We start from the raw sequence: 16,792 nt of genomic DNA, 5'->3' as shown, positions 1-16,792 counted from the left end.
TATAGTGAATTAGTAGAAATTCAAATGGAAATACAATTGTGTCATAATTACAATTATAAATTGATTCATGGTGAAGGCAACATGACCTCTACAGAGCTGGGAAGCATCTGAGTTGTGAAACATTTTAGGTGATAATTAGCTTAAAACTAACAAAGCAAATATTTTAGGTAATAATTAACTTAAAATTAATAAAGCAACTGAAACCAGAGGGAATTACTACATTCTTTTTTTTTATCTCTTCTGTCACACCGTTAAAGGAACACCTCGTAAATGTGTCAGCATTTCTCAAAATACTTCCTGACCTATTTTCAGTGAAACTGTGTAAATCATTGGTCCTTTAAATGTCCATTATATTATCAAGCTATTACCAGAATCCAGATTAAGGAACCAGGAACTATAGAGGTCACTGATTTCTTACAGGAACTTTCCTCTTTTTGAGAGTTGGTAAGTAAACATGTCTGGAGTTGTGTTCTCTGGACTGTTGACGATGATGACTAACAACCTGTGGAGCAGAGCGAGAGGATGTTCACACCCAGGACCTCAGACTGCAATGTCTCACAGCAGTGATTTTTCCAAAGTGTGTGTATTTATTTGTGCATGTGCAAGCATTTATGTTGTACGTGCAAATATAGTGGCTTGCAAAAGTATTCATACTCCTTGAACTTTTCCACATTTTGTCATGTTATGAATACAAACAAATATATTTATTGAAATTTTATGTGAAAGACCAACACAAAGTGTCATACAATTGTGAAGTAGAAAGAAAATTATACATTATACACCGTCCTGCTGGAAGGTGAATCTCTGCCCCAGTCTCAAGTCTTTTGCAGACTCCAACAGGTTTTCTTCCAAGATTGCCCTGTATTTGGCTCCATCCATCTTCCCATCAACTCTGACCATCTTCTCTGTCCCTGCTGAAGAGAAGCAGCCCCAGAGCATGATGCTGCCACCACCATGTTTGACAGTAGGGATGGTGTGTTCACAGTAATGTGCAGTGTTAGTTTTCCGCCACACATAGCGTTTTGCATTTAGGTCAAAAAGTTCCATTTTGGTCTCATCTGACCAGAGCACCTTCTTCCACATGTTTGCCGTGTCCCTCACATGGCTTCTGCAAACGGGATTTCTTGTGGTTTTCTTTTAACAGTGGCTTTCTTCTTGCACTCTTCCATAAAGGCCAGATTTGTGCAATGCATTTGTAAAATATTGCATTAAGAATCACTCTCAGGTCTACAAATGTAATTTCGTTTAGTCCAATTACAATCAAAATACTAAACAAATCCTAAATCCTTTGATACCTACAATGTTGAGAACTGATATATTAAAACTGTCAAGAATTTAGTTCTTAGTTTTTCTTGTAAACAATTAACGAAAAATATAATTTGTATTCGTTTGTGTCCGTCTAATGCAGCCACACCTTTTGAAACACACAAAAGGTTTTTCTACAAATTTCCTGCATTGCATTTCCTGCAATTGCATTTCCTGATAATGTTTGAGATTGTGCCAAATTCTAATGGTCTCCAAAGAGTTTTTCCCCACCACTGTAACTCAGTAATGACAGCTGTTAGCTTATCTGCTCTACTTTTATTTTTTTAAATGAGGAAACGATATGACTTCCTTGTGTGTTTGAGATAATGTAAAGCTGACACATTAGGAAAGTGATCTACTACCGCTACAAGAAAAAAATCACAATATATTTCCGTATTGTTACTGATACTCTTACGGCAACACTCCAAACAACTCCTTGAAGTTACTGGCTTTGGCAGCTTAGATAACAGAGGCCGTCAATACACCAAAGGATCTTTGCCAGTAAATGCTTTTTGAGAGAGAGGTAAGGAACCTTTGAAAAATTCTCACCAAAATCTGTACTAAAGCTCACCAAAATCTACGTGGAAGAATATAAAGTCAGCTGGAAGCAGGTTCTGGAGTATAATTGAACCAAAATGGAGCTTTTTGGCCATCACTATAACTAAACACTAAACACTGCACATCGTCATAAATACACCATCTCCACTGTGAAGCATGGTGGTGGCAGCATCATTATACGGGGGATGCTTCTCAGTGGCAAGCCCCGTAAGGCTCGGAAAAGTAGAAGTTAAAATAAATGCAGCAAAGTATGGAGAAATCTTGATGAACAACCTGATGCAGTCTGCAAGAGCACTGCAGCTTGAGAGAAGATTTATTTTCAGTCAAATGAAGCATAAAGCCAGTGCTGCACAGAAATGGTTTAAAGACAACATAGTGAATGTTCTCGAGTGGTCATCTGAGCCGAGTCCTCTATGTAACTGAGAATTTGGGGCTGGACTTGAAAATAGCTGTTCACTCACAATCCATAAGAAACCCAGGAGTAAGACGAGTGGGATTTTTCAACCCATCATTGTGCTATCAAACCCTGTAAATAGTCCTTTGTCTCTTTATACAGTGGTTTTCAAGGTAGTTGGTAGCTGCAAACCTTGCGCGATGGCACGACTTACAGCATCCATGATGTCTGAGTCTGGGCAGCCTTTGCTGAGCCCATTTTCAATTTGCCTGGCCAGACTAAAAGGTTAATTGGTCTTTTTGTCCAGGTTCATTATCTGGCCAGATATCTTAAAATCTTTGGGCCACATATCCTGTGTTACTGGAGTCATACCAGTTTCTGAAATCCTGATGGTTACCATGGAGTTCACGCTTTTGTTCACTCGGTCTTGCACTGCTTTCTCAGTTGCTTGTAAATATCATTCTGAGTGCCTCTGCCTCTTTCTGAAGATTGTTCTGTTGGCTAGTTTGGTCAGGAGTTTCATCTTCATTTGTTTCTAAGGCCATTTATATGTTGGTCATTGTGTCCTGAACATGAAGTAGTTATGACATGGCCTTATCTTCTAGGGCAGCTAGCTCTTCTAGTTCAAGTTTCTTTATAACGTGTAATCATCTGACCGCGGGTTTTACTGGTCTCATGTTCCTTGACAGGTCCTGAGATCTGGAGTAGCGAGGGAAGAATGGTAAGAAACAAACACAGCACAGTGCTCCTCTGCTCAATGGCCTGTATTGAGTGAGGGGGAAAAGTATGCGGCCCCCTGCTGGAGCCCCAAGGCATTACTAGCAGATCGATGCACATTTCAACCCTGCAGGCAGTTAATTGTATCACTAATACAAGACATAATCAGTGGATCGGTGCTAAATCAAATTGTGCATAAATGAATTTGCATCACTATTTACTATGTGCCACACAATCATTTACTTTGCCTTTTATTTTGAATTTGTTACGTAAAAACGCCGCTCTCATTTTGACATCGAAGAGTGGTACATAAATTTAAAGGGAGGTGAATCATTTTTATAGGCACTGTATATGACCCACTATGTCTGTTAAAAGTTTCTTGACTCATTAAACATATGATGAGAATCCATAATGTAATTAGAGATTTTTGTCAATATACGCTGCCCAAAATCAGTTATTGTTTTAACAGCTCATTTCCCCAAATTGTCATTTTAATGTGATGTGTCATAATTAGTAACAACAACAACTTGTGAGAAAACTGCAGTGGGAAAAGCTTTTCAGCACACCCCCCACCACAAAAGTCCACCCAGCGTAATGAACAAAAGAGAAAAAGTGACAAATGGAATTCAATCCGCAGTGTCGTAAAAACACAAAAGCACTAACCTTCTGGAAAAAAATCCTGAAAGTTGAGCCTCTTGTTCAAAAGAATTACTATTTGTAGAATTTCCATGCGTGGATAATGACACAACTAACAAGCAATGCATCCCACACATTGTAAATGAGAGACACACTTGTTGACCTCTCTTTCACCACTGCAGCACCTTATCTGCGCTTGATCTAATAAAGTTTGAAAAATAGCAACCTGATAAGCAAAATGACATCTCAGAGAGTAAAATTGTATCTGAAACATATGTTATTTCACATCAGGCTGTGAAAATAACAAGACTTGCATTAAAAGTTTTGTGCAACTTACACTTTTGCGCTAACTTGCTAAGCTACTAGTAGCTCTGCTTTTGAGGGTCTGTCAGCTGATCTGCCACAGGTAAAGTTCACAATTAGTTTGCCTGTGTGGCTAATTCTTAAATAAATTGTGTCTTTTTTTCATTGACTATATTTCTAATGTGAGATTTTTTAAGTAGCATTTTCTGTGTCTTTCTTTGTACATGAATCAAAGACCTTGATCTGTTTCTTGGATGGTGTTTCCTGTGAGACCATTTCTGGTTTGCTGTGAGGCGTGCACAGCCTGTCATCAGGTTTCTTTTGTCAATTCATATCTAAGATGCAATTAGAGCATCTTATTGGTGAAACCCAGTTATTATTGCACTTGTAGAAAACATGCAGTTGTTTGTGTGAACTGCACTGTGAAACATTGCTTGAGTCAGGGGAATAATGTCAAAACAAGATTTTGAAAAGCTCATTCAGGCCTTTATTTCTAGTAGATTAGATTACTGCAATGATCTCTTCACAGGTGGGATGCACAGTGGAATAGTGGTTAGCACCTTCTCCTCTGTATGGAGTTTGCATGTTCTCTCCGGGCACTGCGGCTTCCTCCCACAGTCCAAAAATATGCTGAGGTTAATTGATCACTCTAAATTGCCCGTAGGTGTGAATGTGAGTGTGATTGTTTGTCTGTATATGTAGCCCTACGACAGACTGGTGACCTGTCCAGGGTGTCCCCTCCCTTCACCAGAGTCAGCTGGGATAGGCTCCAGCACCCCCGCGACCCTAGTGAGGATATAGAGAATGGATGGATGTTTGATAACTTCAACATAATCAGAATGCCAAAAAGAAAGAATGTGATCATGTTACTCCAGTTCTAAAATTTTTACACTGCCTACTTCTCAGTCAGAGTAGCAGCTTCAAAATCTTACTGCTTGTGTATAAATCTTTCTGTGACTCAGCGCCAAGCTACATCTGATATGCTTGTGCCATGCAAACCTTGTCTGACCCTGAGGACGTCTGGGATTTGACTACTGCCAAGACCAAGACTTAGAACAAAACATGGCACAGCAGCATTTTGTTATAATGCAGCACAAACCTGGAACCATGAGCCTTGACTCTCTACACTGCCTCAATTTCAGACAATTGTTTGATCTGTACCTGTCTTGTCTGCACTTCTGCTATTTTAATTGTACATTTTAACATGGAAATCATTTAGTTTCTTTAAGATTTCAAATGTGTGTCCTTCTCTGTGTTGCAAAGCACTTTTGATTGTGTACAAAATGTACTGTACAAATAAAGCAGCCTTGCCTTGTCTTGTCTGCAACCAACAAAAGCTGTTGAAGTCTCGTCTGTGTTTTTATTTTTACCACTGATTTCTATTTCTAACTCAGAATGTGCGGTTGTAAAAATGTAGATATATAAATGTCACATTCACTTGTTTGTTTTTTATCCAAAATGCATCAGTTGCAGTTCACATTAAAAACTTGGGACATCCCGATAGTTTATATGCTTAAGACTCTGCTGTGCACAAAGATCTCCACATCTATTGTTCAGTTCCAGCAGTGTTTCTTTGTTGCACCTCATTCTCCCCTTTTCTTTCTGTCCCCCTTTCATTCCTGTTCACTATCAACCAGCAAATACTGAATAAAGGGACATGCTCTAAACATACTCTGAACGAATATTGACATTGTTTACATTCATATTTTGTTATAAGGACACAGACATTAAGTATCAGTCAAATTCTTTCTTTATTTTTACAGAATACTTAAATACAAATATGCACAATGAGTTTCAATACATGTCACATAGGGAAATTTCAATTCCAACCTTAAAACTGAGATGTGTGAAAAATATGTCAACATATAATGTAATTTAAATGCATAAATACATATTTACAGAATCATTAGCCAAACAACAATCATTTAAAATGTACACTCTAATTTAAGTTAACATAAATATCAAACTTTTTTCCACTTTGAGAATGATCTAGCTGGGAAACATTATCTCTCTCTCAGCTTAGACTCTTCATGAGACGTTATCGCCACAGCAGGCATCGGAGTCTACTAATTTTACTGTAACATCTGCCAAAAATCCACAGCTACATTTATATGAACTGTGATTCTTTTGTTTTCGATCAGTCATTCTCATTCTGCTCCTGAAGTGTCACTCACAAGGAACCAGACACAATGAAGCTCTCTGAAAGGAAAGAAATGAGGTACACAACAGTCACAGCATCGTGCTTTTCACTCTGTCAAATATCTGTTGGACTTTAAGGGCAGGAACACAGCCTTCTCTCACAATGGTGATGGTTCCTGTAGAGAGAGCAATGAAAGGCTTGAGTTACAAAGTGCAAAATACACACTAAAATGAGGGTGATGTGATCATTTTTCAGTTTTACCTTCATCAATTCTCAGGCAGTTGACCACAGTGGAAGCAACAACTTCATTAGAGTCGCCATCACACAGAACTCCTTGGATCTTGTGTCCCAGTCGACTGTTGCAAAAATAAATAAATAGACTAGTTAAAAGGGTAAGTAAATGTATGTGCAATCGCTTTATATCTATTAGCAATTAAATATGAGATACAACAAATTGTACATTTTTCACTGTAACATCAGACAACCTGAGTGTAATTAGCTATAAATGCATCATTAATAGCATCATAAGTGAGGTCAGTGTTTGTATTTTAGTACAATACAGTTACTCAAGGAGACACTTACTTGATGACCATGCTGTGGTGAGTGCTGTCTGCCTCTCCACTGGGATTGGCTGAAGTAATAGCAAGAGGTCCAGTCATATCACATAAGTGTCCGGTCACCGTGTGGTCAGGGACACGGATCATGATGCTGTCCTTGGTACCAACACGGTCATAAGCTGGTCCCACTCCTACACAGGATGAAATAAAAGAGAGGGTGAGCACTAATAATTGATACTGAAAACAGCTGAAACTGTTGATTAAATCCAAACTGAACACATCACTGCTGCTCTGAACTGTTTACCTAGTCTGAACAGCCAGTCTCCTTTGCTGACGATGCAGCTGATGCCTCCAGGATACACGTTCCTCATAAACTCCCACAGCAGAGGACTGAAAGGAGGATTGGCTGCCACCAGCTGCTCCACACTGGAGATGCAAATGCATATCGGCTTCTCTGCTGGTCTGTCCTGGAGCAGGTCATAGGAAAAAGGTTGATGAGTTTCAAGAGAAATGAAATGATCTGTGCCATATTTTGCATTAACTAACAGCACATTTTTCAGTCTTACTTTAATGTTGTAGATTTTCTCAATGGCCTGAGGGTTTTTGCAGGAGGCAGCCAGGGCATACACAGTGTCTGTGGGAATACCACAGACTCCTCCTTCCTCCAGGAGTCCAGCGATCTTCAACAGACCACTGGTGAGTCGTGAGTTTGCCACTGGACAGGGCGGCTCTGGAGATGTTTTCTGCTTCACCTTCTCCTAAAACAGAACACAGTGGACGAGACAAATTCATACAATGTACATAATACATTAGAGCAAATTCTAAATAAATTAGAGAAGAAGCGACAACTTAGCTCCTTCACTGTTCACCTTTATTAGTGGAGGGCCCATAGGTAGCAATCTCTGTGAGAAGATGCAGCTGAGCAGTGATGCCAGAGCTCCATAAATGCAAATGATTGAAACCAGCGCGAGCATGGCCACTTTAAAAAGATTTTGGCAATCAGTTAGAACATTTGACTACTATATTTTAGTATGTTTTAATTAAAGGCTTTTTCTCTATTGTAAAATGAGGTCTTATCTATACTTACTTTCTAGTTCATATGGCAGTCGCTGCAGGGTGGAAAGCAGGAAACAGACCAGAACAACTTCCATGACTGCTGTCAGAAACAGCAAAACCAGGTTCCTGTAGGCAGCTGACACAAAAAAGATTTTTTTAAAAAAAAAAAAGAACAAAATCAATGAAATGGTTTCATTTAAAAATGTATGTGGCTAACCTTACCAATCAACATGAGTGAAGCATTAATGACCAGGAGAGCAATGGCTCCTGCTGTAAAACCATAAGCTGTCTCTGTGGAGAACTGAAGCAGGTCACCTGGAAAAGAAACATTTAGGATGAAAATCTTGTGTGACTCAGAAAGAAAAATGTGAGTCTGTTCATATGTTTGTAATGATGTACCTGCAAACCTAAACCAGGTCCAAGCTGCCCAAATTCCCACATAGATGGACGAGATGACCGACCCAAACCGGCCACCTCCGGTGACTTGCAATCTGCTGACGTAGGCCTGGATTATCGCTCCAGAGATGAGGACCCAAGGGACACTCAGATGAAGGAGGGCAGGATTCATACTGGACACATTTGAATGAAGAGCTGACAGAGAGGCCACCCCATTTGAAAGGTAGAACAAAGCATCAGAAGCCTCGTCGGTTTGAGGCATCACCTCCTGGTCTCCCTGTTTAGATCTTCTGCACTTCAGAGCCTTCTTCAGCTGCTCTGTGGAGATGGGCTGTGGTCCAACAGGGATGAGAGACTTTTCTGCGATGGTGTTGATGAGACGGGAGAAGGTGCCATAGATGGAGGCTGCAGTAAACAAGGAGGAAGCTACACCAAAGAAGATGTAGTAACCCTGGAGAGGGATCTGGGGGACTGTTGCCACTGTGAGCAAGACAAAGAGCATGTTGTGGATCAGTTCCAGGACGTCCATGTTCAGGCTTCCCACGCACAGCACCAAACCTGCCACCACAAAGAACCAGTTTCCCACCATTGCTTCCCTCCCAGAGGCAACTTCACTGTCCTCCACGATCAGAGCAGACGCCACAAATTCGTCCCAAGCCTTGATCAGCCAATACGTAGCATGAAAGCCAAACTTTGTCGTGTGGTAGCAATCTTGGCGCAGATGGGCATAGTAACTGGAGAACAGCTGGGCAACTGAGACGATTGAGACCCAGGCAACTCCTACGCCAAATGATTTCATGTACCCAAAGCTGTAGAAAGCAAAAATGAACGGCGCAACAGAGTCACAGAAGAAACCCAAGGCCATGGGCTCAGCGTATTTTGTGTTCTTCTTCTTCTCTTGGCCGATGCTCTGGGCACTGGCTGAGTTGGCGGCCCCCAACAAGAGAACGTTAAAGAGGGGCGTCCCAAAGCCTTTGAGGACAAGACGTTGTGTCAGACCTTTGACGAGCAGTGCTGCTGAACCATAGATGGCAAAGATCAAAATGAGCAGCTCCAGAACTCCAGCGACCACCAGAGCCCAGGAGCCTGATACGAGAACCACTGCTTCAAAGATTAAAGTGGCTGTGATGGCCCCAAAAACAAAAGGCATGATGTAGTTGACTGTGGCAGAGCAAAATGCCAGCAGAAAGGACAGAAGGATGTACGGGACCAGACCAGCAATTGCTGACTCTCTAATGGACAGGCACAAAGGACAAAGTGGGGTCTCTGTGGAAGCATTCAGAAACATGTTGCTGGTCATGTTCATGGGCAGAGATGAATTGCTCAGAGTGTGAGGTAATGCGCCAAAGTAGATTCGGGTTGCACCATAACTACCCCAAAGAGCAGCATAGCCAATAAACGCAGTACCACTCAAGTGATCGTACTTTCGAAAGGAAAGAAGTCCGGCCACCAGTTGGCAGATGCCACCAATCAGGATGAGATGAACACCTGGGAAGAAAAAGACAGAATTAAAGTTCTTTAGCCTCTCCAATAGTACTCTTTGTTCTATTATTTTAGCAGAGTTTCTAAAAGTTTTACCTGCAAGTATGTTCTCCACTCCTACTGGTGCATTGCCGGTGCGAGCTGTATTGAAGTTCTGCAGAAGTACCAGGAACGCACTGATCCCATTGGACAACATGCCTAAAACTCCTGGTTCCCCATAGAAACTGGCAGGGAATCCATCTGATGTTGCCATGATGTCTTTATTGTCAATCTACAGTCTGACCAGAAAAACAAATTAATGTATGTAGTAGGCTGTACATTTTTAATCAGGGATAAAGGGCAGTTCCAAAGTGGAATCTTATTAATGTTATGGATACACAGTAACATGAATCTTGCCCAATAAAGGATATAAAATGTAATCATCCATCACAATAAAAGTATGTTAACTTCATTACAAGAATGGTTCGATGTTTCTGCATTTCGGTGAAAAAATATTTGTAAGGTATTGGACATTGACAAAGAGAGTTATAGATAGTTGTTTAATAGTTTTGTTTCAGTATTTCTGTGTGGTTACAATACAAATGCAATACTTCATCCAAATTATATGAAGAGAGAGTTTGTAGTTCAACAAACAACTTTTTTTTATTTAGTCAAAATATGTAAAGCAATTCAACTCTGACAACTCTGGAGAATTTGATCACATTGAGCTAAACTGCTCTTCAGATTCTTATCTGTGTTATCTCTGTAAATACAGAAACCTGAATCCTCAATCACTGTTGTAGTGTGAATAGTACAAGACAGGGAAGGAGCTGCATAGAACTCTGCAGCTCTAATGACTGGGAAGTGGTAGGTGTCCAGACAAGCAAGCATTTTCTGTCTAAAACTAACAGAAACTGTTATTTACTGTTATTTACCCTTAAAACAGGTACAGTTTTGATTCTGTTGGTCATTTTCAGAGTTGCAATTATTGCATTTTCACTTGATCTCCTAACTAAAATCATATTGTAATATTTAGATCATCTTTTAAATGAGGGCAAATATTTAGCCCATGTAAAATCATAATCATTAACACATGATGTGAATTTTTAGGTTGTAAGTTACATGCTACAGTCTGTTTTCTTGTCACTTAGAAAGCAAATGAAAATAAAGTCTTACCTGGTGAAGACACTCTGTCGGGTGAAGTTTTGAGTTGCTCTGAAGCAGGGATGAAAGTTTGCCATAAATAAGGCTTCCCCGTGTGTAGGTGGAGTTGTTGAAAATTCCCCACGCTATCTTACAACCTGCAACCTGAGAGGTGACATCATTGAACCTTACCTTTGACAGTAAAGTATCACTCCTTCCTCCTCCTCTTCATCCTCCTCCTCCTCCTCCTCCTCCTCCTCTATAAATGATGATGCTGGTAACAGCACTGAAAAACAATGATGATGATGACAAATCTGGAAATCCCTCCTTTAAATACAAAACAATTTTCTTTCCTGTTCCTCCCCGGCTATTATCTGACACCATTGTGAGTCCTGGACTATATAAGGCAGGTAGCCTCTCATTCAGAAAAGTATTCTTTGCAAACTCACTGCATCGAAGAGAAAGGAGAAAGAAGGTCTACGTGACAGGAACACCAGACAAAAGTCATGCTCTCCACACTGCAGGTAAAGAGTTATTTTTGTATTTCTTTTAGATTAGTAAGCATCAGTGGAGCCCAGATTGTAATAAAGGACAGAAATTTTCTTTGTGCCTGAGTTTAAAGTAAACTCCTGAGGACACTTAAAACTGTTGGACTTCAGCTTAGTGAAGGATTTAATACAAAGCTCTGCATCATAATACAACACATATTGTGTAGGTGTTTTGTGAGTGGAGCAGAATTTATCAGCGCTCTTGTTTAATGTTGAGCAGATTACTCTTGTTGCACCACACCTGTTACAGAATGGTCACCAGCACAATAGCTCTTTCTAAACAGACATACAGGCTAATTAATATTCATTAGAGTGAAGCCAATGTCCATTCTGTGAAGAAAAAAAAGAAAATGACTCAACAGCCAGTAACAGATCTGAGATGTTAAAAATAAAAGATACTATTTGCATTCCCCTTAGTGGTTTATGTGCTAGTAGTAGGTATTTTATTGTATATTTTGTTCTCTGTGTCCTACAGAAAACAAGTAGACACCTGAAGGCTGTCAGAGGACTGCATAAGCCTGCAGTGGAAGGTAAACTTTTGCTTAACTTCACTCTGTCATCTGAAATGTATTTCTTCTTGGTCTACTTGTTGCAAGTTTATTTTTTATTACAGTTTTTCCTTACCTTACTCCATCTTTTACCTCATTGCATCTCTTACTCACTTCTCCCTGCAGTCTTGAAGCACCCGGCACCTGAGGACACAGTCACAGCCAGTTTTGGAAAGTTCATCAGTGAAATTAAGCCCCAGCACTTGTCTGCTGTGGTGCTCCAGCGCAGTAAAAGGATGGTGTTGGACAGCATCGGAGTTGGTCTGATTGGAAGCACAACAGACGTGTTTGAACTGGCCCTGCAGCACTGCCAGGTGAGACATGTGAAGAGAAAAGGGATACAAATAACTCATTATTAACAACTTATTTGATCTGAGGCAGGCAGACAGATGAAAGGGTCTGACCTTATACAAACAGTGGTTCTAAGTCAGAGCAAATTCCATGTGTAGACAGACGAGATGAAGGAAAACATTATTTATTAGTATAATACATTTAGTGTTGAACATTTGATTTATTCTTTTCTCTGTGTGTTTAATGACCTTTAATTTTTGATGTTTGTCACATGATTTACAAAGAAATTTGTTCAACTCCATAATCTGAAGAGTGATTTGCCACACCCAGAAAGTTCACTTTGATGTGTGTGTCCGTATAAGTGATTATACACTCTGGGGCTGTAAAATATTGCTTTTAAAATGTGCACCTGTGCTTACCTGCCTTTGTCTTTTCCCCCCAGTACATGTATGCTCCTGATGACATCAGCTCTGTGTACGGACGCACAGGCACCAGACTCTCCCCAACACTGGCAGCTTTTGTCAACGGAGTGGCAGTGAGTGTGAATAAGTGGAACAGATGTGTCACTGTAGTCCCCGGTACACCAGACTATTTCAGATGTATTTATTTATACTCTTGGTGCAGTCTGGGCCGCAAACAACAGGAGGGCTTCATGAAAATACTGAACTGACCTCAGAAATTTCCATCATTACATCTGCAAACATTGCTTGGCTTCTGTTGCTGAAGAAGCTATCATAATGACAAGCCTATTTCTGCATCCTCGGATGGTTAAAGCTTGTTTAGGCAATTAAAAGGATTTTCCAATTAAAGTGAGTGAGTGGATGGGTGTAGGGAGCTAAATTACATCGCATAAACACAGAGTTTACAACGTGTTATTTCAGGAAGCACAGCAACATCATGTTGATGCTTGCAACATAAAAAAAACTCTAACAGTAGCCATCTAATTACATCGGCATTAAACTGATTCTGTGTTGTGCAGTAATGGAGAATTGTTTGATAATTACAGTCCTTTTGTTGCAGACTCACTCCATGGACTTTGATGATACGTGGCACCCTGCCACTCATCCCTCAGGAGCCGTCCTTCCTGCTGTGCTGGCTCTCAGTGACATGATGCCAGCTAACAATAAGCCCAGTGGTCTGGACTTCTTGCTGGCATTCAACGTCGGCATTGAGATTCAGGGCCGACTAATGAGGTTCTCTAATGAGGCCCACAACATTCCCAAGAGGTGAGAGGCTCAGAGTCAAATGAGACATAGATACTGTAATTTATAGGCTAATTGCAATATTTCTGCTGTACTTGGCCTCTGAAGCTGATCTAATCATTGATATAAAGCCTTTTCTTTATTGATAATTTTTCGGATCTTGTATTCTGTATGGAGAACAAGTACTAAACGAGACCCCTATTTGAGTCAGCTGATCTTTGCACTGTGGTTTACAAGAATGCCGCTGAGGTGTAATGTGCAGTCCTTCACTGTTGTAAATGAGCTGTGAAAGGTGTTACTTTGTTCATCTCAGGGAAGCAAGAGGATCTGTGAGTAGCAGCAGCACAATTAGCCATGTGGAGGAAAGTTTCACAGAGGACTCCATTTGGCATGTGTTTATTCCAAGTCAGCTGATCCACTGTGTTTTTGAAAAGAAAGAAAATGTGTCTCCTTTAACATCCATGAAATCAGATGTTTCTTTATGTGGAGAGCCACATAAAACAGAAGCTGTTCGAACAAAGATCTCTGCTATAGCTATAATGATGCAGAGCATTTAATTTTAAGATTCATTTAGTCACAGCAGTAGATTGTTAGAAAAACTCTTGACCATAGTCTGTTTGTGTCTTTATTCTGATCTCCAGGTTTCACCCTCCCAGTGTGGTCGGGACTATGGGCAGTGCGGCCGCCTGTGCTCGCCTCTTGTCTCTGGATCCCTCCCGGAGCAGTCATGCCTTAGCTATAGCTGCTTCTCTTGCTGGAGCTCCGATGGCTAATGCTGCCACTCAGTCTAAACCTCTGCACATCGGCAATGCTTCACGTTTGGGGCTGGAAGCTGCCCTGCTGGCCTCCCGAGGCCTCGAGGCGAGTCCTCTGGTCCTGGATGCTGTTGCAGGGGTGGCCGGCTTCAACGCCTTTTACGAAGACTATGTGCCACAGCCCTTAGAGTCACCCAGTGATGATGGCCACATGTTTCTGCTCGAGGAGCAGGACATGGGCTTCAAGCGCTTCCCCGCCCATCTGGGGATGCACTGGGTGGCCGATGCTGCAGCCTCGATCCATAAGGTTCTTGTGGGAGTCGGTCCCGGCACCGTGTCCACAGCTCAAGTGCAGGACATCCTGCTCCGAGTCCCCCAGTCCAAATACATCAACAGGCCTTTCCCAGAGTCTGAGCACGAGGCACGCCACTCCTTCCAGTTCAACGCCTGCAGCGCTCTCCTGGACGGCGAGGTGACCGTGCAGTCCTTCACCCCTGCTGCCATTAGCCGCCCTGACCTGCTCTCTCTGCTGAGTCGTGTTCGAGTGGAGCATCCCCATGACAACCCCGCCAATTTCAACCGCATGTATGGTGAAGTCCAGGTCACACTTGTCGGGGGAGACATACTGAAGGGACGCTGCGACACCTTCTATGGCCACTGGCGAAACCCTCTGACCAACGAGAGTCTGAGGAAGAAGTTCAGGAACAACGCAGAGGTGGTGCTTCCCTCAGAGAAGGTGGAGATGCTGATTGATGTGGTGGAGAAGCTGGACAGACTCGGGGACTGCAGGGCCCTGCTGTCACAGCTGCAGTGAACATTTGCAGACAAACACAATATCAGTAATAGAGAAATGATTGTCTCTAATTACACTACACCTCAATATTTATGGCAAAATGTATCTAAAATGACATATTTGACTAAACTCATGCTTTTAGAATATCACCTGTCCAAACTAAAACAGTAACTTAATAACAGTTTGACTATTCAACAGCTAAAAGTCTTATATGAGAAGCAGTTTTAGACCAGTTCTCTGTAGATTACAAATATTTTCATAGACCTGTCACCTGCACCGTGCTGTAAAGTTTACTGAAATCATTTTGAGTCATGTCCGAACATATTTATCCACTGCATATTGTAATCATTTTATATTTTTTCATTTATTTTACGTTTGTTCAATTTATTTTATCAAGAAAATAATATTGTTCCTGTAAAATGTGATCACGTTATACCGCAAGGGAAAAACAAAGGTAGATTTATGTACTGAATATTTTTCAGATAACAATGTTATACATATTTTAAATGTATGCAAAATATTGTACTTTAAAGAGTGTGTTTTTGCTCAGCAGTGTGTTGCTGAAATGTCTATGTAAACCATGTAAATGCCTGTTGCTTGTAACTGCAAATCAGAACTGAAACATCATTTTATACCATTGTACCATTTCTTTGTGTGTTTTGATTTAATAAAACTACTCAAAGCAAATTTAAATGAGTTCTTCAGTTCACTGTCAATACTCAGATTCGTTCCTGTGAGTCCATAAACACACACATTCAAGCACATATGTAAAAATGAAAGCAATTCAATGCGTACAGATAAATATTTTGACTTTATAGAGAAAATGTTTGATTGTTGAGGTTATGAAGTACAGCATGTTGGTCTGTCCTTAGATTAATAGCTGCCAGTAAATTATAAGTTTTTATAATCTTGTTTTGACTATAAGGACAAACATCCTCATGCCAAGTTAAAAAAAAAAAAGTTTTACAGTGTGAACTTTTGGAGTGAAAATAAATAGGAATATATAAATATAGAGCAGTGCTGGGAAGGACAACTGGTTTCCTCATTCCTGTCTGGTCTAATGTTAAAGTGTGCTTTAGTGACAGTGACTGTTTGTGTCGGTCACTAGGTCATGCATGAGACACCAAAGGACCTTGGCCTGTTGGTACAGCTGATGAATAAGCAATTAAAAACAAATATTTTGCAGAGGGTGGGTAACAGTTAATAAAGAACTAAAGACACCATTCAGCATATTGTTAAAATTAACAAATCTCGGTCAAAATGCACCAGAAGAAACTGAACAGAAACTAACTGAAGTGTAACTTTGATCTCGTCCTGAATAGAAAGAATCACTCAGAATTTGAGGTTGTGCATTACTTCATTACCTTTTTTGGTAATTCCTGACATATTCACTATTCATTGTAAATAACTAGCATCAGTAAAATGTAAAGTTCTTCTAGCTTTTTTGAAATGAGCAACCAGCAATAAACATCACCGGGGTAGAAACATGTCATGCTTATCTAACTGTAGAAAACTGTTATACTAGTATTGTGCATCCACAGTACTTTTTAGGTACAGTATCTTTACTATGCACAAAGCTGTAAAAAAATGCTTATTTATAATGAAAAAACAGCTGTGGATGTCTACAGGAGAAAATAACACGAGTCATATCGATGTTAAATTTCATCTGAATCTACTGCCTAGTTTGTGTTGCACTATAAAACAAGCAAACAAAAAAATAGAATTTAAAGTTGCAACTGCGTTTGATGCAGTAATTAGCTACTACTTACTTCTGATGTGGCCGCAGATATTAATGTTACACAAATATTCACTGCTTGTACTTTATAGTAATGTGTTTTTACCAAACAATGAATCGTTAAAATGTCTGTTTACACAATGCAAATGCCTGATATTTGTAATTGCATATCTATGACATAATTTGAAACATCATTTTACACAGTTCTAGCTTTTCTGTGCGTGTTTGTCCGTTTCTCTGTGCTGCCTACGTGA

At 40.4% G+C, this 16,792-nt stretch overlaps 1 protein-coding gene across 1 annotated transcript; it reads left to right on the top strand.

Moving 5' to 3' along the window:
- The first annotated feature begins 11,593 nt into the window (after positions 1-11,593).
- Positions 11,594-15,437, top strand: irg1l (immunoresponsive gene 1, like). The gene is made up of 5 exons (XM_051954715.1): positions 11,594-11,744; positions 11,889-12,076; positions 12,496-12,588; positions 13,074-13,279; positions 13,897-15,437. The coding sequence occupies exons 1-5, from the start codon at positions 11,594-11,596 to the stop codon at positions 14,822-14,824; spliced, it is 1,566 nt and encodes a 521-aa protein (XP_051810675.1). The 3' UTR covers positions 14,825-15,437.
- The last annotated feature ends 1,355 nt before the right edge of the window (positions 15,438-16,792 follow it).

The sequence above is a fragment of the Acanthochromis polyacanthus genome, chromosome 10, assembly GCF_021347895.1.
Source record: "Acanthochromis polyacanthus isolate Apoly-LR-REF ecotype Palm Island chromosome 10, KAUST_Apoly_ChrSc, whole genome shotgun sequence".
Classification (NCBI taxonomy): domain Eukaryota; kingdom Metazoa; phylum Chordata; class Actinopteri; family Pomacentridae; genus Acanthochromis; species Acanthochromis polyacanthus.
The sequence above is the reverse complement of the archived record's forward strand: the minus strand, read 5'-3'. Positions and strand labels throughout refer to the sequence as shown.

Coding starts and splice junctions, on each gene's coding strand:
- irg1l (XM_051954715.1), top strand. CDS start 11,594: ATGTTAAAAATAAAAGATACTATTTGCATTCCCCTTAGTGGTTTATGT. Junction 12,077..12,495: donor TGGCCCTGCAGCACTGCCAG/GTGAGACATGTG, acceptor TTTTCCCCCCAG/TACATGTATGCTCCTGATGA. Junction 13,280..13,896: donor GCCCACAACATTCCCAAGAG/GTGAGAGGCTCA, acceptor TCTGATCTCCAG/GTTTCACCCTCCCAGTGTGG.